General features: G+C 46.4%; 2 protein-coding genes across 3 annotated transcripts in view; both read right to left on the bottom strand.

The window, feature by feature from the left end:
• Positions 1–548: 548 nt before the first annotated feature.
• wdhd1 (WD repeat and HMG-box DNA binding protein 1) lies at positions 549–16,066 on the bottom strand. Its single transcript, XM_076012769.1, has 25 exons — positions 15,612–16,066; positions 14,822–14,933; positions 14,590–14,741; positions 13,057–13,168; positions 12,644–12,694; positions 12,433–12,528; positions 12,246–12,338; positions 11,507–11,613; positions 11,279–11,417; positions 10,241–10,475; positions 9,413–9,600; positions 9,125–9,309; positions 8,803–9,044; positions 8,098–8,235; positions 7,850–8,006; positions 7,050–7,164; positions 6,439–6,570; positions 6,098–6,327; positions 5,756–5,922; positions 5,594–5,650; positions 5,412–5,443; positions 5,096–5,248; positions 4,164–4,291; positions 3,934–4,069; positions 549–904 (listed from the first exon to the last, which is right to left on the bottom strand). The coding sequence occupies exons 1-25, from the start codon at positions 15,686–15,688 to the stop codon at positions 719–721; spliced, it is 3,420 nt and encodes a 1,139-aa protein (XP_075868884.1). The 5' UTR covers positions 15,689–16,066; the 3' UTR covers positions 549–718.
• Positions 16,067–18,115: 2,049 nt separating this feature from the next.
• The window catches only part of samd4a (sterile alpha motif domain containing 4A), a 41,559-nt gene continuing 36,365 nt past the window's right edge, over positions 18,116–23,309 (bottom strand). For both annotated transcript variants that reach the window (XM_076051221.1, XM_076051308.1), the window contains one exon: positions 18,116–22,591. In XM_076051221.1, coding sequence (XP_075907336.1) covers positions 22,563–22,591 — 29 coding nt within the window. In that variant the 3' untranslated portion in view covers positions 18,116–22,562. The remainder of the gene's footprint in view (positions 22,592–23,309) is intronic.

Here is a 23,309-nt window from a genome sequence, read left to right as displayed (position 1 = left end):
GGCATATTTACAGTGACTACTTATGTACTTAGTGTTTATCGATATGCACTGTCCCGTCTAAATAAACTTATAAATAAAATACTTTTTTTTTTTAAATCCAAGATGGCCACAAAAATTTCACCTCTTTCTTCCCAAACAGAAATATTGTAATAAATATATTTGCAAAAATGCTTTTTCCATATCATAGAACAGAGAGAGGGCCAATGGCAAAAGGAGAGGAAGAAACCACACAAAACTCATTAACTTACTTTAGTCATTAAATAATTAGGAATATTTGCATTCTTACAGGATACAAGTATTCTTTAATTGGAAGAAAGTAATTGTCAAAACATACATTTAGCTAAATTTCTTGACATCAAATTAGTGATCATCAAGATATTCCCTCCAGGTTCAGGAAGCAGTTCAACTGCTTTCATCACCTTAAGTTACATATCCTAACCTTCCAAAGCGTTGAAGTCTGAGACGGCGCCCGATTTACCTGCTGTGGCGAGTTTTTTTTTTTTTTTTTCATACTATTTGTAATGAAATAAAGTAACGAAAACAGTCTGTTTGCAACGACAAACATTTACATTTATTGAACTTTCAAAATACAAAAACATTTACCGAAGGTGTTGTTAGAAAGAGAAAGACAGTGAACGCTAAAGGGGCGTTGCATGGTGAGGACAGGCGTCCTAGAAGACGCCTCCACAACAGAAAACAATTCAAACACTTCAATGGATCAGTTTTTGCCGAAAGCGAAGGCTGCCAGTTTGGAGGAGGGATCCACCGCTTTCTTCTTCTTGGCGCTGCTTCCGTCGCCTTCCGCCTGTCCCTTCTCCTCGGCTCCTCCCCCTTCTGCCGCTCGCTTCCTCTTTTTCAGGTCTGCAGCGTCTCCCGGCTGGCCTTTCGCCCTCTCCGTCCACGACTGAGACACACACACGCACACGCACACGCAGACAAAAGGACACAATAGCAGGTGTTAATTAGCGAGGTTGAGGAACCTGTGTTCTTCCGTCGTCTCCACACCTACACGGCCGGTGACTCAACGCGGATGCACCGCCTGCCATCCAAATTGCATCCTGTTGTGTATAATCACTATTGACGGAGCTCCGCCCCCCCCGTCCCCCCCTACCCATTCAGTCAGTCAGTCAGTCAGTCAGTCTGCTCTCCCCTCCTCTGCTCTGTGAGCCGAGACAAAAGGGAGCACTCTGGACAGATGAATCATGGTGGTCAGGGCGGGGAAGCGGGCGGCGGCAGCAGCAGCAGCAGCAGGGAAAGCAGAGCTTCAGCTTCACTCAAACATCTCTGCATCTTTTGTTTTTGAAGCAAACTACTGGTCTGCTCTCACGCCAGGGGCCGGGTGTCGCATTGGACACAAAAAACACGATGACAACGCGGGAGTTTTTTTTTTTTTTTTTAAATATTTGTCACTTTGGTCAGTCATCTGATCAGCCCTCGCACACGTCCAGACTTTGAGACTTTTTGAGGTGGCCGGCGATTCGCAATTCATCAAGCTGCGCTTGCGGCGAGCGTTGCAGTTGTGGACGTGGATCCTACCCAACCAGGAGGCCCCCGAAGAGAATGTAGCAGCAGTGTCAATTCCCATCATGCCACTGGAACTTATGTGCTGCATCAGGACGCACCGGCCAATCAGAAACGAGCCGAGACACGGCAGCACGTACAGCGTGATGCCACGCTGGCAATCAACCATTTTCTGGGAATATTCTGCCCTTTATATTTGTTGTCATTATAATAATTTTAAATCTTTTAAATTTTTTGTTACAAAGATTGAAAGACGAGGATTCAAAAATCTACTATAGAAAGATTTATTATGAACTATGTCACATGTTAGAGTCCTGTAGCACGCTTCATATCATATCCTCATATCATGATCCCGTCAACTGTTTTACAGCCGTTTATTTTTATATTGCGGTCTATGTAGAAAATGCTATTTAGGCTGTGAGGGGTTTTTGCCCGCAGTACCTCGAGTGGCCACTGGAAGAAAATTCAACTCCGCCATGTTTGCAGTTTGTTATTCAGTTCCCATAACACATCCATGCTGTGAACGCGTTTGTTCTCGCGCAGAAACCCTGTTGCGTCGAAGCACACCTCCTCCGAACGCGCCCCCTAGTGTTCAGCGGCACTTTGGTGAGGTTAGTGTTAGCCAGTTAGTAAGGGTTAACTTTTCCCTCAGCGGCCACTTCTTTACTTCACTGCATTTGTTGGCGCACATTGTCTGTGAAGAAAGAAAATGTGAGGAATGGATGACGTGATCAGGATCACCATCACTGTTTGCCAGCTCACTACACGCAGTTAGAAAGGCGGAGAACAACAAAAGGTCTACAAATCTCAGACAGCCGGAATTGCTTTTCATTCTGAATATAAGCCGATAAAACAGACCCATCCAGACATATTTAAATAAAAGTCAAAACTTCATATCAGGGTGGTCGTCCAGCTGCCCCCTCACCCCTCCATCCCCTGCCTGCTCCTCCGTCTCATAATCGCCGGATCAATGCTTTGCGACCTCAGTGGCTGAAACCCACTCGACAGGGTTTCCCCGGCAACAGGTCGCCTCTCCTCTCATCAACAACCTCTTTTCTTTTCATGCAGCTCCTGTGTGCTGGGTCACGACCTGCTCTCTGAATAAAACACTGGAGTAAACACACGGCACCTGGATGCATCATCTATCCGCAGCGCGTGGCCCAACACCCGCCCGCCAGTGAAAGGGACTGCGAAACTGTGGCCACGCCCACAACTTTATGGCCATTTTCATTCAAAATTAGACCAAACTGGGCAAAATGGATATAAAATGGGCTCCATTTAATTTAGACCAACAAAAAAAATTGTAAAGGTTGAGTTTAGAGCTCGTTTCAGTTCGACAGCCACCATTTTTGACGCCCGCTGCAGGCCAGACCATAGAGAGCAGGTGTTTCGTACTGCTGCGTTAGCCTCCTTTACGAAACCCAAAGCGCCGCCCATCTGCTGATACACTCAGTGGGTGCAGCCTGTAATTCCAGCCAAATGTTGCTGGACAAACCTTCCGTCAAACCAATCGGACGTTTCACTCTCAGCTGAGCTGGTGGCGACAACGCAAGACTTCCTGTTGCAGTGGAGGCAACAACAGACGGGAGCTGTGTCTAAAGTGAAGTCAATACATCTTTTTCCAAGGAGAAAAGAAAAGAGTCTTTACTTCTCTCCTCTCTTCCTCATTTTTACTGTAAAACTGCCGCCCAGTTCTCATAAAACTGCTGCTACTGCAACATGCGGGCTAATCTCTTTAGCAGTAGCTAGGCTTGCAGTCACTTCCTGTACCACAGTTTCTTCTTTTTCTATCATATCTTCTATTCTTTTTTTTAATAACAGGTTGCAGCCGTAACCTCCTAGTTTCATCACAACTAAAAGGAATCCGACTGATGGAGAACCAGGATAGACACCTGTACTTACAAAACGAATCTGCAAGAACTGTTGGCGATCCAGTGGCCTTGCGAGGTGATTATACACACATTTCAGCTGATCTTGCATGTCTGCGGTGTGAAATGTGGATTTCAGCGCCGCCACACACGACTCATGTCTCTGCGAGCGAGCGCACAGGGGTTGACGTGTTAATGGCTCTGACGGCCGATAATCACGGCCAGACTCTAATTGAAGGTTCTCACTGGTGTTGGGCTGCAGATGGGCACTTTGGGCAGGATGAGCGGCGATAGAAAACTGGAATGAGGAGCAGTGCTGTGCATTTACAGAGAGCCTTGAGCCTTCAGCTGCGACGACGGGAATAACCCAACAGAGCGACGTGCGTTCCGACACGTTTCATCCCGAGGGCGAAGACGGACGTGGAGTCGGGGGGAAAAAAAGAGGTTTGAAGTTTTTGCTTGTTCACGGGACGGATCGAGGTTTCACTGAATCACTGACAGTAAACCAACATCAGGCCCAGCCCTCCGGAGCGGTGTTGCCTACCAGCCTCTCCTCAGCCGACAGCGTGCGGAAACGCCCCATGGCCTCTTTGATGACGTCCGTCTCGTCCATATCTGGCTGCTCGTCCGTGATGCTCTTCCTGTTCTCCTCCAGCCACAGCTGGAAGCCCGTCTTCGGCCTGAACGGACGCATTCGGGAAGCCAAGTCACTCCAACCCGGGTTGGTTTTCAATGACGGCAGTTTAAAAAGAGATGGTGGACGCGGGACGCTACCTCTTGTTCTCTGTGTCGTCTGCCGGAGAGGTCGGGGGCGGAGCCTCTGCCTGTTTCTGCTGATCTGCAGACTTTTCCTTCTTACTGGCGGTCTTTGTGCCAGACATCTGCAACAGGGTGGACTGAGTCTGGAAGGAAATAAAAACAGAGATTACGATCAGCAAAGGATTTGTTTTCTTTCTTTCCTTTATGTCTGATGGAAGAGGGACATCTCCTTCATCTCAGTGGTTCTCAACTGGTGGACCCACATTTGTTTCCTTATCATGAAGTTGAAGACCCAAATGTATTACACAAACATAAAACCCACTTTCGATCATGTCTAGTAAATAAGTTATTGAAATGATTGAATTGAATTGCGTGTCCTGCAAAATAAATGCCCATCATTTTCTCTATAAATAGATACATTCTAAAATCCCTAAGGAAAAAAGGGTACACAGTCGACGAAGCCACAACCCATTCCTTTTGGGTCGCGACCCACCAGTTGAGAAACGCTGCTCTATCTGTTTTATTTCATGTGTTCATCTGGAGAAGAGCCCAAATAACATAAGCCAGTCAGCCGTCGAGGAAATAGTTAGTAAGACACAGAAACCAGCCACAAACCTGTGTCTAGGCTTGGGCCGTTATTGTGATATTATCAGATATCGCGACATTTGCCATCCTGTGCAATATTTTTCACGATATCGATCGCAGAACAGAACAGTGACGGCAAACTGACTTTTATTTTGAAAGGAAAAATGCACGCGGAACTGCGGCAAGATTTGGACGTGCATGCAGCGTTTCGATACACTGACACGGAGGATTCAGTCACAGCCATTAGGCCTGGGACGATAGGCTCCGCTCCCCCCCCACCAACATCATCATTCTCAGTGTCTCTGAATGACACTAGTCTGGTCTTGAGGGAAGAGGTCTCTGTGTTTTTGCAGAGACGATACCTTAGTTTTGGGTCGGGGGGCCAGCGGCTTGAGGACGGGGCCTTTGTTTGGTTTCCCTGAGGAGCTGCTGAGAGGAACCGACTTCCTGTTGGACGTCATCTTGTCCAGGATGTTTGACATCCGAGGCTGACTGGATGAAGACGAGCCCTGAACCTGAATAACATTAAAGGCAACATGAGAAATGAGAAAAAAAGAGAAAAAGTTGAAGTTGTTTGGCAAAAAAAAAAGAAAAGAAGTTACAATTCAAGTTTCGCAAAATGGATTTAAGCAAATACCACAGTTTGAAGATCGGAATCAGAAAACGCTGCTTTCCTACCTTGAAAGGATTTGAACGCCCCATTTTAGCAACTGGAAGAAAAAAACAGAGTTTAAAGAAACTCACCGAACACAAAGACACAATTTTTTAAATACATTTTAATAAATTGATACTGAGCTGCAATTTAATAGAAAGCAACAGCAAGAGCCTAACGCTGCACCTGACCATCTTACAGTACTTACTGGGTGTCAGTGAAGGCTTCACTGGTGATACGGGATCTTTGGCGAAGGGATTCGCACCTGTGGGACAACACACACAGACACACAAGACACATTTGTGGCTGCTTCTCATCATTGTGAAACCTTCATCTTGTCTTGAAGAAGGCACTAAGGAAATGTACTTACGTTTCCTGGGCTCCACACATTCTTCCGCGTCCTCTTCATGTCCATTCATCTCCTCTCTCTCTCCCTCTCCCTCTTCCTCCTCCTCCTCCTCCTCCTCCTCCACCACCTCCCCATCCCCCTCCTGGGTGTGTCTGCTGCCGCCGTCACGACCTCCGCTCTGGCTGAACCTGGCCACAGAAGCAGATCATCAACACCTCAAACCTATTAAGTTTATTCGACAAAGTGGGTCAAATATTCCTCACTCTGATGGCACCGGATTAACAACCTGCTGCCTCCTCTCACAATCACAAAGCCAGTTCAAAATAAGCCCCGCTGTGACACACAGATGCGTTGCGGCTTTACCCGGACCTCCGTCGAGAATATTCTGGCTCCTCTTCCTCCTCCTCCTGCTGCTGCTTCTGCTCCTCCTCCTGGAGATGGCTGGCCTTCTCCATGGCGAGCTCATTCAGCCGCTCAGCCAGCGCCATCCGCCGGGACCGGGACGCATATCGGATGGCGAGTGTCACCACGTTGTGGGTCATCATCTCCGCCAGCTCCACGCAGCGAAACTCTCGGTCCATTTTACAGGACAGCTGCAGACGGGGACGAAAGCATCTCATGTGCCATTGCGTTCAAAGGGGGGGTGGTGAGCTGGGCAGAATTTAGGCCTGAATCCCTGGAGAAAATGTCGAAGGTTGACTCACTGCGAACATCTTAAGGAGAAGCTCCTTCTGCTCCTTCTGGGACTGAGTCTGACCGTCTTCATCGATCTCATAGCCGCTGGACAACAGGAAGTTGTAGTGGTTATGAAAGAGGACGGAGCGCCAATACTGCTCCTGGTGGACGACAGGGGAACAACAATTTTATCCTTGTCGGTTTCTGACCATTGACAGATGTGCACTTTTTTTTTTTGGGTGGTGGTGGTGGTGGTGGCGGCGGAGGGGGGCATTCAGTTCAGTTCAGTTTCAGTCTATTTTTACAAATCAATGAAAAATAAAAATACAAATAACATAAAAATTGAACTCCCCTGAAGCTACAGTATCTACAGCTTATGAACAGGGGCCCAGACACCATACAACAACCATAAATCACAAATCAATTCCCCATTTCCACCCCAATCCAACGCAACCTAAACCTTCCTCAGATTCCCCAGACACTAAGATACTCACACACATCAGATGCCGGCGCATAAAAATACATACATGGATGTCATACATACACTAAAGAGAGAAGTTGATCATTTTAAATCCTCAACTGTTTTAGAATTAGACTTTTTTGGAGGGTGTGGGGGGGCATTCAATGTGAGCAGCTCTACCTCCATCTGTCCTTTCTCCGTGGTGGTCTGACACAGTGGCAGCTTGAAGGGTAGGATGGCCACGGCAGGTCTGGGCAGAGTGGGAGGATACCTGGAGCCTTTACAAGGAATGCACCTGACAGGGAGAAGAGTCAACAGCAGTTAGGAGAAGAGGAAACCTCTGATGATTTACACCAGTGCAAAACCTTCCAGGATGTTACCTTCAAAAAAAGAAACTTGCCTTAAAAACCGACATGGCCGGAGTTACTTTAAATTATGTTTCCACTCTAGTCTGTGCCAAACATAGTTTGTGATGTCACAAGGGGCATGATACCTCTCCCTGATGAGTGAATACACCCCCAACGAGGTGTTGTTTACACTGAAAAGCAACTTGTTTTTGTCCCCTTTAAAACATGTGGAAGGTTCAACAAAGCACCAGTTATAGCAGGAGGCTGTAAACAGAGGGCTAAGTACGCTGTCGTCCAGCTAGGCTGGTGGACTGGTCATCAAGTGAGGCTGCTGAACTGAAGTGTGAGATTAAACAACTAAAACCTTTATATGGGAAAACACTGGACCTTCAAATATGAAGAAGAACGTGTTGATTTTCTCTTCAAAATAAAAGCACCAACCTACAAACATAAGTCCTTTAAACTAAAGCTGGAACTTTGACCGTTATTCCTGAGTTCATGCAGCAGAAGTGCAAAATGAATTGTAATGTCCTTAAATTCCACTTATGAGGACCCTTTGAGTGCCTTGTACCCTTTTCCACCAAAATCTTTAGGAAAAAGAAAAAGCAACAAGTGAGAAGAACCAGCGGTCACCTGAGCTGCTGCGGGTTTTCGTGGATGCCGACCACCCAGTAGTGGTCCGATTTACTTTTGCACGTGTCTCTTGTGTTGCACAGCGGCGTCCAGGTGTTTCCCAAGGAGCGGTTGAGCATCCGCACCACGCCGTCAGAGTCCACGTAGCAGGGAGTTCCTGCAGAGCGACAGTGGGAGAATTCAGATAGAAGATCCTCCAAGAGCCAGGAGGCGAAGAAGAAGCTGCAGAGGCGGGAGCCGTGACCGACCCTCGGCAGTGAAGCCCAGCCAGGACAGGTAGGACTTGTGGGACAGCGGCAGGGGCTCGCCGTTGATCAGCTGACGCTTCCTGTTTCCGAGCCGCAGCAGCTGGACACCCAGAGCCTGATCGCCATTGAAACCAGTTGCTGAGGACCAAATAACACACATACACACCATTTGACTTCAGGATTTATAATACAATACTTTCAGAACTGGAATACATTCAGAAAAATGGGAAATAGTGTGTATAATATTAACAGTGTTTATACATAGCTTATTACACTTGAAATATTGTGGTAATTGTGTATATTATGGTGTTTATATGGATACTGTAATATTGTACTCTAAAAGACTAATATTGAAATATACGGTATTAGTGTTTATAATACTTCATGTTAATATATAGTATCTGAATATGGTAATTAGCAGTGCCTAGGTATAATATGTATTTTATAATATGTAAAATACGGTAATATAGTGCTGTAATATAATAGTAATGTAATTGCAGTAATGTAATACTGATAATGCTTAATAGCTGCATATAATATCTAATATTAATACATTTTGATAAAGACTGCAATGTAACGCAGATGATATGTGAAGTAAATTTTGTACTTCCTACTCCTCTTCGAGCACATTTCAGTTTCTGGATAATTGTTGTAGCGAGAGAGAGAGAGAGAGAGAGAGACAGAGAGAGAGAGAGAGAGAGAGACCTCGGTGGTAGACGATGAGCAGCTGTTCTCCGTGTGCCGCCATGCACACCACCGGCCCCGGCAGGCTGAACATCTCCTTCTGGACTCCGCCCACAGAGAAGAGGCGGAGCATCAAGGCGCTGGTGGCAACGGCCGCCCAGCCCTGCCCCAGACAGAGCGCCTTCACGTCCTCGTCCTTGGGCAGGTCGACCATCCACTCCTTGTTGGTGTCCCACGAGGAGAAGTGCAGGCAGTGGAGCTTGCTAAGAGAGAAAGAAAGCAATTGGAAAGATTTCCCCTGAGGTGAAAACTGAAAAAAAAAAAAAAGTGCTTTTTTTCCCACCTGGCCAGCTCGTCGGTGGCAGGGCAGGCCAGCAGCACGGCCTCCTGGGAGACGTCGGCCACGGTGTGACCCAGCGAGTTGCTGAGGTGCATGGCGTGGTGCACGGCCGTGTCGTGGAACTCCACGTCGATCGCGTTGTCCTGCTCGTCGTCGTAGCTCCGCACGATGCCCACCGAGTTCCACATCTGGTGGCGCGAGGCGGCGCCATTAGCAAGACTGCGGCTGGTCACACTGAGCCTACCGACAACACCCCCCCCCTCCCCACCCAACTCATGTCCCCAGTCTCACCATGAAGCGGTGCGTGAGATGCGCCGGCGTGGAGCCCGGCTGGAAGGCCTTCTGAGGGGGCGTGGGCAGGGGGCCGTCGTAGGCGGGGCGCAAAGGCGCGGAGGGAGGGGGGGCGGCGGGGGGCCCGGCGGCGCCGTCGTCGCGGTCATCCAACAGCCGGTCTTGGCTGAGCCGGAGAGATCCGGTGTCTGCAGGGGGAGCGGGGGCGGGGGAGCGGGGGCGGGGGGCGGGGGGGGGACAGACGTGGTGGTTTGTCTTTACAACGGGGGGAAAAAGGCGACGCCTGATTGGCTGAACTCTGGGTGAGTTCAACATTTTGGGTGTAACATGTAATGGAAAATATGTATTCTTGGATTATTCTTTATTCTGTTGTATTCTGTGTCATATGATCACGAGTAGCACGGGTAATCTGTTAGTTTCATAGTATAACCTTCTCGAGACATTCTCCTCGTGGTCCACCAGAGGAGGCTGTAAATGTGTCAGCTTGTGCTGATTCTCTGTGCTTTGTTTTCCTCTTCTTCCTTTCCTTACCTCTTCCCCTCCCGGTCCACTGTATAAAAGACCTTGCACTTGCACTCGCATTCATTCGAGCTGTTGCACCCGTTGCATCTGTTCTGTTGGTTGTACTGTTGTTGTGCCTCGGGTATCCGATCCTTTATTTCATGTTCATTAAATGACTTATTTACTCAGCATTTCTGCATCGGTAGCTTTGCTCTTTTCCACAACAAACAGTGACAACAACCTTGTCCGAGCTTCAACGGAGACTCATGGTCATAAGCATCATCACGTGTGTTTGTGCGTAAATGGCAAACAAAACTCGTTTCTCACCCATGGAGTTCTCGTCGTCCAGGATGGCGCCTCTGTTTCTTATCCGTCCCGTCGACGGCATCAGAAAGTCCTCGTCGTCCACGTCATCTTGCTCGGCGGCGGCGGCGGCAGGCGTTTTCTTGACTGGCGACCTGGTGTCACTCAGACCTTCGTCCATCAGCGCGCCGTCGTCGTCGTCGTCGTCAAACAGGTCGTCGTAGTCTTTGGCTGCAGGTTTGGTCACCGCCGCTGCCGGCTGAGACAGTTTGGAAATTTTAGTCAAATGGTATTTCTCAGTAGTTTGTAGTTTTTGTACCAGTGTTGCCTCCACAAGGGACGAGGCCTTGTTTTCTGTAGCTGCGTTAAAGCGATATTTCTAAAGATTTCGACAAAGTACAATTGCGATATGCCGGCGTTTCCACTGAATGGTGTGAAGCGCATAGGCCGCAATGCTCGTAAAATCTCGTCCCGCGAGATTTACGAAAAAGACGCTTGCTTTCGTTTGTTTACGTTTGTTTGCTGTCAAGAATGCTTGTTCTATTTCTCTCCTTGATTACTTGCAAAAAATATTATGTTCACCCTGTCGAGCTTCTCGTTAACGCCAGAAACTGCCTTTGTTTTGGAATCAACAATGTCATAGCCAACCAGCAACCAACAGTGGACAATGACACACGTTGCCCCTGATCAGCCAGAAAACCTAAGTGGCCAAAATGTCATCGACCTTTGACCTCCTTCACTCCCAGTCACCATGATCATGGAGCTTTGAGCCTTGGTGTTTGACATTAACTCAACTCATGTTAGCGAGAGGCTCCATGTGTAAACAGGCCGTACCCCAGGTCGTCTTCTTCTTCGTTAGGGGCGTAAACCCACAGCGCCACACCAGGCCTGGCATACATACTGCAGCGTTTTCAGCCGTTTCGTCCAAAACGCTGACATTTTTGAAGCCGGCTTCATCTAAACACTTTCTTTTTTGAAAACGGTAGGTTTCTTGGTGTAAATGGGGCCACAGTGAACCAGGCCCTCGGTGTTCCCTCCTCCGGATGCCGAGGTTGTGCCTACCTTTGCGCTGTCCGTGGTGCTGGAGGTGGCGAGTCCATCCAGCAGGCCCAGGCGACCCTCCGTGTCCGTGTAGGCCAGCTGCCTCCCTGACGTGTGCCAGGCCAGGCAGCACACCGTGAAGCCCTTCTCGTGCTTCTGCCTGCGACAGGGACGCAGACGCAGACGTCAGCGCACTGACTCGGCTCCACCCAACCCCCTCCGTCTCGGCTGTCGCCTTGGCGATCGTACCTTTCCACGCACGCTTTACTGCTCACGTCCCACACTACCATCAGACCACCGACGGCGCCCGCTGCCAGGAAGCGGCCGCAGGGAGACCAGGCCACCACGTTGACGGGCTGCGGAGGCGGTGAACAGCAGGTGTGACAACTTTTCGACATGTTGTAAAACAAATTGGTTTTTTTCTTAAACTAAATTGGCATCTCCAAAAATGGCTACTGAGCCTACATGCCTACACACTGTCGCACTTACACACTGTACAGATTTTTAGTCACTTCGACTGCTCCACAATTTTTAAAATAAGCTTTTGTGAACAGTGTGCTTCATTTGTATTAAAAAAAAAAAAAGGTTGTATATAGTGTAAATAGTGTTATTGATTGTTCCTGCTGCTCCTTCTATACTGTGAACGTTGTTTTTTGCCGTTGGCACCATCTCTGTTAACCATTGCCACTTCACTGCACAGTCTATGAGAAAGTGACAATAAGTTTGAATCTTAAACCGTTGTCAGGTCACACTTTGTTCACAATTCTGATTTCATTACTCAGAAAAATGTCGTGTTGCAACAGATTAACCCCAAGGGGGAAAATAAACAGCAAAAAAGCAGCAGCTTCCTGTTTCAGTTTGACTTCAAGAGGGTGAAACCACAGGCCAAATCAAACAACTTTGACTACTGCAGTTTACCCACTGGATCATACAGAGCATCAGAGCAAAAGAAACAAAAAAAATGCTTTTTGTGGTGCCAGGACCTCACCTGAGTCAGCAGGTCATCGGACAGAGAGCTGACGTGATTCCAGGAGTCTCGCTCGTACAGGTGAACGCTGGTCCCCACAGGAACGGCCAAAAACTGCGTGCAGGGACACAAACACCCTCCCGTTACTGGAAGAGCGGCTGACCAGGCGTCAGTTCACCTTCGAGGGGGGCGGCCGCGTCGCACAAACCTGGGCGGCGGCGGGCTGCCACGCCAGGCGGCACAGAGACGTGGCGTTGGTGACGTCGTTGGTCTTCTGCAGCAGAGGCCAGCTGATCACCTGGGTCTGCAGGAACACGAGCAGCGGATCGGCGTCTCCATTATCACCATCACCATCATCACCACCACCACCACCAGCACACTGATGGCAGCGCTGGTGGAGACAGACAACACTGACTCACCTGCTCCTCGATGTCCCACACCACCACGGAGCCGTCGCAGCTGGCCGACGCCTGACGAGGGAAAAAACAGGTTCAATTTGCATTCCTACATTTAAAAAATGTATGAAAAAATATGTACTTTGAAGACAATCAAATGCTTGAAATGCTTAATTGAGCAACATTTAAGTTGAGAGTTGTAATGAGAACCACTGCCATAAGCTGCCAGTAAAATGTACTAATGGGGATAAAAACAGATCTGGATATTTTCAACCATAGAGCATTTTTTCCCATCAGCTGTATTTCTTTCAAATTTTTCTTTGTGACCCAACCTTTCAAAGTAAAGCTGAAAATCAACTTTTGAGACATGAAATTGTATCAGAACAATAATCTCAGCGATCTCTCATTTGCCATTTGACTCTTGAGTGGTTACCCACCAGGAAGTGGTCCTTGGGGTCAAAGGTAACACTGAGGACAGGCGCCTCGTGGCCCCGGAGAGTTTTCTGCCGGCTGCTGTCCGACACCTCCACCACCTTCACCAGGAAGTCACTGAGCAGAGCAGAGCAGAGCAGAGCAGAGCGGCGGGAATGAGAAAGAAAAAGGGGCTGAGATGCAGCACGAGTGCAGAAATCATCAAATCAATGGCAGCAACCGTCCTGATTTCCTCCATCAAACGGCAGCACGGCAGCACGGCAGCACGGCGTCCCTTCCCCGACAGCCTCAGGTGTCTCTTTACTCTCCCAGTCGATACCTTCGGACGTTAACCATGCCGAGAACAGCAGCGGCGATGAGCCGTCACGCTCCGAGTGCCTTATTGTGTTAAGGCTGTTTGGGACGGATCGACTCTGGTGGCCAGCAGGCGTTGCTCTCCAATCAAGGCCGATCCATAAAGACAATAAAGATTGCCGCTGCCTGCGCGGGGACACAACAACATCTAGGACGATGACGACAACAGCGAAGCCACGTCAACGCAAGGGTTGGCCATCGAGCATTGATTGAAACCGGGAATAACATTCCCATTCTCACAAAATCGTTCAAATTTTAAATTGAGATTCCTGGTCCGCCGACCGGAAAAAGAAGGATTTGGCGGAGTTTAAAAGTGCAGCTTTCAAAATAAATGACACAAGTGCTCTCAGTGATAGGCTATGAATAGATTACAGCAACCTGCACAGCCATTCACACCATACATACATACATCTATTTAAAATTGTATCAATATTTTAATAATAACAATTGTATTAATATAAACACTTGGGTGTTCACAATGCAACTGACTTCTATCTCTTCATTTTAATATTTGGTTCTGCCTCTTTTTGATTCTCTTTCCTCTCAGTCAATAGCTAAAGCAGGGGCTTTACAAGACCCAGACCCCAATACAAGCTTCCTCCTAATTCTTCCCCCTTTCCATCACAGACTAACAATCTCTATATGGACAGCAGCAAGAGCAGTCTAGTATTGTACATTTGAGTCAATGTAAATTCAAAAATAATTTTAGTTATAATTACACAATACCATTTATTTATATGAATATGTATATATGAATATATATATATATATATATATATATATATATATATATATATATATATATATATATATATATATATATATATACTGTATATATACACACAGATATATGTGAACATATACTGATGCATGTTTCTCTATATTTGATTATTTATATAAACATACTTATATGTATGTCTATATAGTATAAATATAATGTACAGTATATAATGACAGCTTTGTCGGTATGTGGTTGTTCACTCGGAAACTCACTATGGCCTTTTCTGCCACTCTGACTACTTCTACCTCTGTCTCTCTTCATTATTTGTATTTATATTTCAGTTGGTTTTCTCTCTTGATTGTGCAAAGACGCCTCGAGGTGTCTTTGGCTGTGAAGTTGATTGTTCCGCCTGGACATTTGTCACACCATAACAAACAGCGATGGGGTGAGGGCCCTTCAGTACCTGGATCCAGCAGCCACCTTGGAGCCGCTGCTGTTGAAGGCAACATGTGTGGCGTTTGTGGTGAAGCGGGTGAGGATGCCGTCCGGCTCGCCGTCGGGAAACGTGTGGATCTGCACCGTGTTGCTGGAGCCGGCCGTCACCAGCCGCTCATTCTGCGCAGACGGAAACAAGAAGAATTCAGGTGCTGCCAGTGGCAAGTTTGGTCGCTAGTAGCGTGTCGATGGGGACCGACCTTGAGGGCCAGGGAGTGGACCTTCTCTCCCACCGTGATGAACCTCGGATCGTCGTCATCCAGGCCCTCCCATATCCGGACATCTCCATCGTTGCCACTGGTGACAATGTACCTGAGGAGCAGCCAATCAAATCAAAGGACGGCTCTTCTGCAAAGTCTTGTCGTTCAAGACTGACCTCAAGTGGAGCAGCCTCACAAAATGAATCACTCACAGAAAAAAACTGAACCGTCTCCCGCTAAAACACACAGTCCGATGTTTTGATTTGCACGTGTTTGAAAGGAGACAAGAACACAGTGGTCTCAAAGAGTGGAGCCAGCACCTGGCAGGGTGATAAGGTGACTAACCTGAAGCGGTGCCCTTTGTGACATCACAAAGCACAGCTTTCCACGTCTGAATGTTAAAAAAACAACAACAAAACAACATATGTCCTACAGAGGGCGGACTTTCCTCAATTCTGGGACACAGATGCTGGAAATCGTTGATAAAGGACCTTTAAATAAACATGGATCATTTTGCAAATCAGTGACTGACGGCATCATCGCGACGCTCAGAACTATTCACAATAGCCCTGAAGAGGAAGAAGCCCTAAATAAGCCCTAAATTACTGGTGACACACACACACACACACACACACACACACACACACACACACACACACACACACACACACACACACACACACACACACACACACACGTCCCATTAGTTTATCAGCTTCATGCACACTGTTTAATGCATGTTAATCCTAAGGACTTTACCCGGAGTTTACCCGGCCGCCGCCAAACTTACTTGCCGCTGTCATCGAAGCACACCTCGGTGTGTCCCTCCGAGTGGCCGTAGCGCATCGGCTTCCGCTCACAAGGCATTTTTCCTCGGTCCCCGTGCGACGGTGCGAGCAGCAGCGGCAGCGGCGGCGTGGCAAACTACTGGACGACGCACTCGCCTGCTAGCTTCAGAGCTGCGCCGCCACTAGTAACAGAGTTGTGACGGCAACACACACTGACACTGACCGTCAGAGCACAGAGCGGTGCCACTGCGCGGTTTTCAAGACTGAAAAGACAAAAAGACGCTCCCGGACGAGACGAAACGAGTCACACAAGAGCTGAGAGAGCCGAGAGATCCGCTGGCTGACTGCGGTCGACTCGATCACTTGCTAGCGCGAAGAATGACGGACGACTCCGCGCGGGCTTCGCGGTCCTCGGGTCTCCTCAAACTCCCGCGCGCTGTGTTGAAGACGGGGAAACGCGGCGTCACGTCTCCCGCCTGTACGTGATGAGGTCACCAACGAAGCCCCTCCCACTCGCCTCGGACGCGCCGATTTCTCTCTAGTGGCCACTCGAGGTACTGCAGCAAAAAAATCCCATTGGGCCCAGACGACTGTGATCTGAAAGGCGGTTCATTACAAATGTTTCTATAGCAGATTTTTTTCAGTGACAGTCTTTTAGTCTTTCCAAAAAATATAGAGGCCAGAAACTCACCAGAAAAAAGTTTCCAGTATGACGTCACGGCATTGTTATATCGTGTGTGTGTGTGTGTGTGTGTGTGTGTGTGTGTGTGTGTGTGTGTGTGTGTGTGTGTGTGTATTGGCCAATTAATAGTTCCGGACTGAGCCTCAGTGAAGGCCTGCTCTGATCAGAGCAGGCCTTCGCAAGGCGAAGACTTGATTGTTTTTGCTCCGTTTCTTCACTATTATTATTATTTACAAAACATGCTCCAAAAGTCACCAAATTCGGCACGGAGGTAGAAACTGGTACAAAATGAAAGAAAATGAAGAGAAAAAGGCAAAACTCCACTTCTAGCGCCCCCTAGAGGCGTCCAACTACAGAAGTCCAAAAATTACAAATGGCCCGTTTCCACTAGGAAGGTCGAAAAAATATGGGGGAAATTTCCACGTGTGCTTGATGGGCTTGAAAATTCATTTTGACATAGACTGAACCTTCACTCCAAAGAATCATGAAAAAAAAATTTAAATTTTCTAACCGTTTTCGTGCATCGGCCCTCCAAAGTCGACGCACATTGAAAATTGACCAAAAATCGCACCGTTAAAATTAAAACGCCTCTAGCGCCCTCTAGGAAGGTCGAAACGACATGGGACAAAGACCCACGTGTTCGTTAGATAGAGACCTGCATTCTGACACTCAACAAACCGTGAATGCTGCAAGTTTCAAACCTTTTGTATTACACAGACTAGACTGTCAGAAGGTCAACGTAAAAAGAATGATCGGGATGCGTTGCACCATTTTTCATTTTATAGCCCTTTAAAGTCCATGTATGTCAAAACTGGCCAAAATCCAAAAAACACACCAAAAAACTAAAAATGCACGTAGCGCCCTCTAGGAACATCGAAAATTCATGCAAAACCCACGTGTTCGTCTCATCAAGCTCTCCGTCGCGTACGCTCTAATTTTTGTCATCCGACAAACAGGAAGTGAAATATTTCTAGTTGTTTGAGCTCGCCCCAATGAAAAAGAAAAAGTCATTTTTTTCACTGACCACGCCTACACTGTTATTCACACCCCGGATAACTATATATAGTTAGATTGCTGAAGCCCTTAGCTAAAAGATGATACCAATATCTTTAAATGGCTGAGTTCTAAGCTTAGGTGTCCAAGGTTGCAAAAGCGGAGCTAGCGGAGCTAACTCTGCTCTTGCTTGTTGGGAGCCCTAACGCCTTTCTCTTTCTCTCCCTCTTTTTCAACACACATATAAATGGCTGCAGTTTCCTTTACAAAAGTGCTACAGACGTCATTAAAACATCCACGTGTTTGTCTCATCAAGACCTATATTTTACATTTGACAACCACTTCAAAAAAATTGCACGTCAAAAATATGCATCATTTGCATACACAGGCTTATGATGATTACTTAGACCTCTTCTCCCTCTTTTTCAACACACATAAATGGCTGCAGTTTCATTTAGGGAGGTTCTACAGACGTCATTCAAACATCCACGTGTTTGTCTCATCAAGGCCTATATTTTACATTTGACAGCATCTTCCAAAAAAAAATTAATAATAATAATAATAATTTGCATAGACTTCTTTCAGAGTCAGCAGATGTCGCCAGGCGTCGGCAGAGGACGGGGGTCAATTGCAGGCGTCGGCAGAGGTCGGAGGTCATCAGGGGTCACGGCGGCCCAGTCCCGCAAACGCTGCTTGCAGCTTTAATTTCAATTGAATTTTAACCCTTCAAGAGTCGTTTAACTAATTTTATTCAAGCCTGTAGCAATTTTTCTCTAAATTATGCAAATACTATTTAAAAAAAAAATCTAAATCAATGACTCGGAGGCTGTGGAGGAATAACACCTTGTTTTTCCTTTTTAATGTATAACGGGGGCATGCCAAGTCACAGCATTCTGGTACGTCGCCACAAAAATACAAGACACATTAAAAAAGAAAAAACAAAACAAACGTTTCACTCTCTCGTTCACACATACTTGCTGTCACACGCTTCCGCAATTTATTTTTTGTACAGACCAGGATAACTTCATGTCAGCGTTTAAGAAGTACCGACAGCACAGGCACCACAGACTACAGACAGAAGTTCAGGCGGCAGAAATGTTCATTCACACATTCAGAATCTGTCCACATTCATGACCAAATACAGTTCATATCAAGATTTGAAATTTTGCTCCTATAAGGTTGTTTTGTTTTGTCCAAAATCGACTAAGTCCGCAACAATTCCATGGATTTGGCGCACTTACTCCTCCCACACTTTGACAGTTTTCACTGTCTCCTTGGTGATGAAATTGTGCCAATCACACTTTTAAAAGCCTATGAAGCACAAATTCATCATTAATGCAGGAAATACTTGGCACTCCAAGTGAGGGATCCAGTACTACGGTCTACCGCCATACGGGAATTATTGATCTGGTAACATGATCAGATTCCCTATGACGAAGTCGGACGCTCGCTCGCCACCGCCTGTCATCGTCTCGTCATGTGACACCTGCTTTTCAGTATAAAATCATTTGTATTGAATGTCTGGAGTAAAAAAAAGAAAAAAGAAAAAAGAAAAAAAGGCACTGCCATTTGTTATTCTAAATACGACATCCCAGCCTCGTGCATGCAGGGTTTTTAAAATATAAATTACACTTTTTCCCCATTTTAAAAAATGTTTTTTCTACATTTTCTTCAACTTTTTTGTCTTTTTCGGGTTTTTTTTTTTTTATTATTAAACATACAGTATTTGTCTTGTCAAATATATATGTAAGCCTGCAGTCAATACAGGACATCGGCTCTTTGATAAAATAAAACTAAATGGGTTGGAGGAGCACAGTCAAGCAGTGTCGCCTTGTTACACAGAAAATGCTGCTGGATTTACACAATAATAATAATAATAACAACAAGCAAAGTCTTGGCATCCTATAGTGACGTAAACAGAATAAACTACAGACTATGACAACAAAAAGATACACAACAGAATAAATGTTCAAAGTCCATTAAATGTTTCTTGTCTGTTTGCAATATCTCTTAATACTGCAGTGTACACACCCTTGAAAAGCACCAGAAAACCAACAAAACTCATCTAGAAACATGATAACAAAAAATTAAAAGCATTTGGTTTGAGATGTTTGACGCTCCAGAACTCTAGGCTGAGAAAACCTCTGACATGTCCGGAAGTTAAAATACAACAGGTAACTTTATTCAAAAAAACAAAACAAAACAACAAAACAAAACAACAACAAAAAAAACAGAAAACTACAATTAACAGGTTGTAAGTCGGGGTTTGTTTGTTTGTTTGTTTTACATTCTCAGACATTCAGAAGTAACGTGGCAAGTAAGTAAGAATACTGCAAGAATTTTTTTTTCTTTTTTGGAGAATCCCTTTGGTGATACGACTGACTGCAGCAATTCTAACAAGTAACAAAACACCATTCAAAATGTAGTGACATTATGGACTTCCTTTAAAGGAAATGCCAGGAAAAGAACAGAACAAGGGTCCGACCCTCATCAGGGAAGTTGACGTGGAAGAACGCATCACAGACTGACTGACGTGTCACTTACAGTATGAAGTCTGGGTCCTTCCTGTTTCTCGGAGCCCAAATATTATCTAATTTAGATGAGGAGGCGGAACTGTGGAGGCCACACCTCTTTTCTAATTGGTTCAGAGAAGGAGACAACCTGCCAGAGATCTCTTGAGTGTAAAGGTAAAACAGGGTTTTGTTTTTTTGATCATGACACAAAAACACGTCAATTAATCTGCCGCGAAAAATAATCCCAAACTAAAAGGAATCTTCCCTTTTAAAAAAATAATACATCTTAATGAATAGTGACATTTAATTGAACAGTTGTTAAAATTGTAAATGACCAAACCTATGACATCATTTTTTGTTATGTTCCTGGAATTTTCTGGTAGAAAACTACAGAAAAAACTTACTAAAAATGACAAATTATCACACAAACATTTAAAATACATCAGCTCTCAAACAGAATGAATCAGTCTACATCCTGGCAGGCCAAAGACGTCAACGGTGAGACCAAACATGACTCAGTTTGTCATCTATCCAAGACTTTGCCAGAAAAAAAATTCAATATGACACCAGAAAAATAAAATACAAAGATTATATATATATATATATATATATATATATATATATATTTTTTTTTTAGAAAAAGTAAAACGGTCACAAAAAAGAGTAAATAATAACTATGTTAATATATGAGATGTACGTATGGTCACCAGCCATAACATGTTAATACAAACAGCACTTTAAATAACAAAACGCACCACACGAGTCGATGTTTCACCTCCGCCAGGAGAACCAACACTGAGAAGAAAGGAATAAATAAGTGTCTGCAAGTTCAGCACTGGTTCGTTCAGCCGCTGCGCTGGAAGAAGTTCCTGTCACGTCGGCGCTTTGGTGTAAGAGCAAAAAACACACACACACGCACACACATAACATACACACGCTTTCTCCGCTGCATTTCTGCATGTTTTAGTCCCTGTGGTGCTCTGAGAGTGTTGTGGATGGTTAGTGGACAGAAGCAGATTCACACACTGAAGGAACCATTTGATCGCGAATAAAACCATTGTCTCTTCTTCTAAACTTTTCTCAAACTGTGTGTTTAAATGCTCCTCTGCCCTCTGTGATGTCACAAAGGGCACTTGTATCCCTCCCAGATTGAGCAACCACACCCTCAGCCACCACCCTCAGGTGTCGACGTCGCCTTTTTTCTCCCCTTCCAAACGTGTGGAAGCTCTGACAGAGACGTGGGTTTTAGCAGGAGGCTGCAAACAGAGGGCTAAATATGCCGCTTCCTGGACAGCTTCTGGATCGTCATCATGAGATCTGATGGTGCGGACAGCGAGGGACCTTTAAGCTAGACAAAAAACATGCACGACCGAGCAGCGAAGGATGAATCAGCCGGATTGCTGTGTGGCTGCTCTGCTTTTTTTCTTTTTCATTTAGTGTCACATTTTAAAATCAAGTGCAAGAATACAAAAGGAAGAACTTGAGACTCTTCACAACAACAACAAAAAAACTAGTCGAGGAGCTAAATGCTGAAAAGGCAGAACGCTTGGCTGCTCTGCCGGCCAGATAATTTGCCACTTAATCCGCACCAACAGACTGGGATTCATAGTAAAACACAAACAAAAATAGGGGGCGGGGGCGGGGGGGGGGATTGGATTGGATTGGGGTCGAAACTGGCAGAACAGGTGGTTAAATGATTGTCTGGCCTGCAGTGACTGCTAGCGGCCAGCAGGTGGAGATAAGCGCTAGCGGGACGACATCTCTCTGGCCATCCAGAGGTTTCATCATCCTCCCAACACGTACAATTCATTCATACAGTCCGACACCTTGCCGACACCTACTCCACTTCCTGTTCTCTGACATCAACGGCCAATCAGAGGTCCCGCCTCTGATGCATCGACTTCCGCCCAGAGTCCTCTCTGGCACTGATCTCCTCGTTCCTCTCTACTTTCCGCGTCCTTCTCCTCGTCACCGCTCCTCTCTACTCATCTATCCAACCTCCTCATCCTCCTCTTCTTCTTCTTTCTCTTTCCTCACAATTTTGCAGCCGAAAGTTCTTCCTTCCTACCGGCTGCTGAACATAAAGAATTAGCACGCGGGTTGTAAACTGATCGGTGATGTCTACAATTTGACCTTTGGGCGTGTTGCCGTGAAGCCGTGACAGCCCGGGATATTCATTCATTTATTTACCTATCTACTTTTCCCCCAACAATATCACACGTTGTTCATACCTGGAACTCAAAACACGTCTCTGTACCCTTTCAAAGTAGCATCCATATGTAAACAATAAATATAGAAAAATACAAATAAATGACCCAGGGTTTTTATTTTGTCACCCCACCCCCCCCTCCCAACCCCAACCCCCAACCCTCAACCCTGACGGGGGGGGGGCGCCACCCAAACCTTCTGTCTGTGTCCGTGGAGCTCCGCCCATCCTGTCTCTGGCTCCAGGGGGACTGTGACCTGTGACCAGATGCGCTGGATGTTGCAGGCCCCCACTAGGGGGCCTCGGTCTTGTTGCGGCCCCACGGCCGGTGTCGCCCAGCGGATTGGACGCTGTTCTGTCAGCTGTCGGAGTGGGAGGTGTGTCTGTCCGGACGGCGACGCCGCAGCCGCCGCGCCGGGTGTTTCTCTCGTTGGGTGTCTTGGAATCCGGGGCCCCGTCCTTCGCTTGAGCTGTACCATCGGCTTAACAGGGAGAGAGAGGACTGGGGGCCCCGGGGGGCGGAACCTGCTGTCCTGCCGCTGTCGCTCAGCTCGTCCAATCATATTGTCGATGTGCGATCGGCGCCATCTGAACAGAGACCGGAGGAGAGAAGAAGAGGACGGTTGAGGTGCATGCAGCCTCAGGGGCACTGAAAGTGGTTTTCCGAAGGGGAACCACGGCCGGAAGCTGCTTCTTCCGACTTTTCAGTCGGAACACGGGCGATACGTCATTCCGAGGCTCCAATTTCTGTGGTCTGACTTGTACAAAAACCACCCAAGGCATGCTGGAAAATCTCTCAGCCTGCCTGTGTCTCACTGTGTGTTAGCAGTGAGCGCAGATCGCCCTCTGCTGGCCATCAGCCGCATGACACCTTAAACACTGAAGGCCTCTTGAACTGCTCAGATCACAGTCTAAATTCCAGAGGCGTCAAAAGTATTTACATCCTGTTTCCTTAGGTAAAAGTAAAGACACTTGTGTAAAAGAAATACTCTGTTAAAAGAAAAAGTACTCAAGTGCAGGTTCTGAAATGTACTCAGTAAAGTAAAAAGTATATATTTTTTTTATTTACCATTAATGAAACAATACACTAGTTGATCATTTTGAAAAAAAGGATGAGATGTGAGAGAGTAATTTAGACTGAAATGACCAAAGGTCAGAGGTCAGAGGTCTTCATGAGCATCTAGATCAGTTTGAACAGCTTTGCTAGTCTCATTACTATATTTTCTTTTTCGACTGTGGGACAACCAAAGTGTAATCAGTCACAGTTATGGCCAGTGAGCCATTATTGTATGTATACAGTTTCAAT

The sequence above is a fragment of the Nelusetta ayraudi genome, unplaced genomic scaffold (genome assembly GCF_046127955.1).
Source record: "Nelusetta ayraudi isolate G7.1 ecotype Tasmania unplaced genomic scaffold, CSIRO-AGI_Nayr_v1 ptg000002l, whole genome shotgun sequence".
Classification (NCBI taxonomy): Eukaryota; Metazoa; Chordata; class Actinopteri; order Tetraodontiformes; family Monacanthidae; genus Nelusetta; species Nelusetta ayraudi.
The sequence above is the reverse complement of the archived record's forward strand: the minus strand, read 5'-3'. Positions and strand labels throughout refer to the sequence as shown.

Excerpts from the sequence above, each read along its gene's own strand:
- wdhd1 (XM_076012769.1), bottom strand. The coding sequence starts at position 15,688 with ATGCCTTGTGAGCGGAAGCCGATGCGCTACGGCCACTCGGAGGGACAC. Across the intron at positions 12,529-12,643 it reads TGTGGGACATCGAGGAGCAG|ACCCAGGTGATCAGCTGGCC; the intron begins GTGAGTCAGTGT and ends GTGTTCCTGCAG. Across the intron at positions 4,292-5,095 it reads CCCCCCGACCCAAAACTAAG|ACTCAGTCCACCCTGTTGCA; the intron begins GTATCGTCTCTG and ends ATTTCCTTCCAG.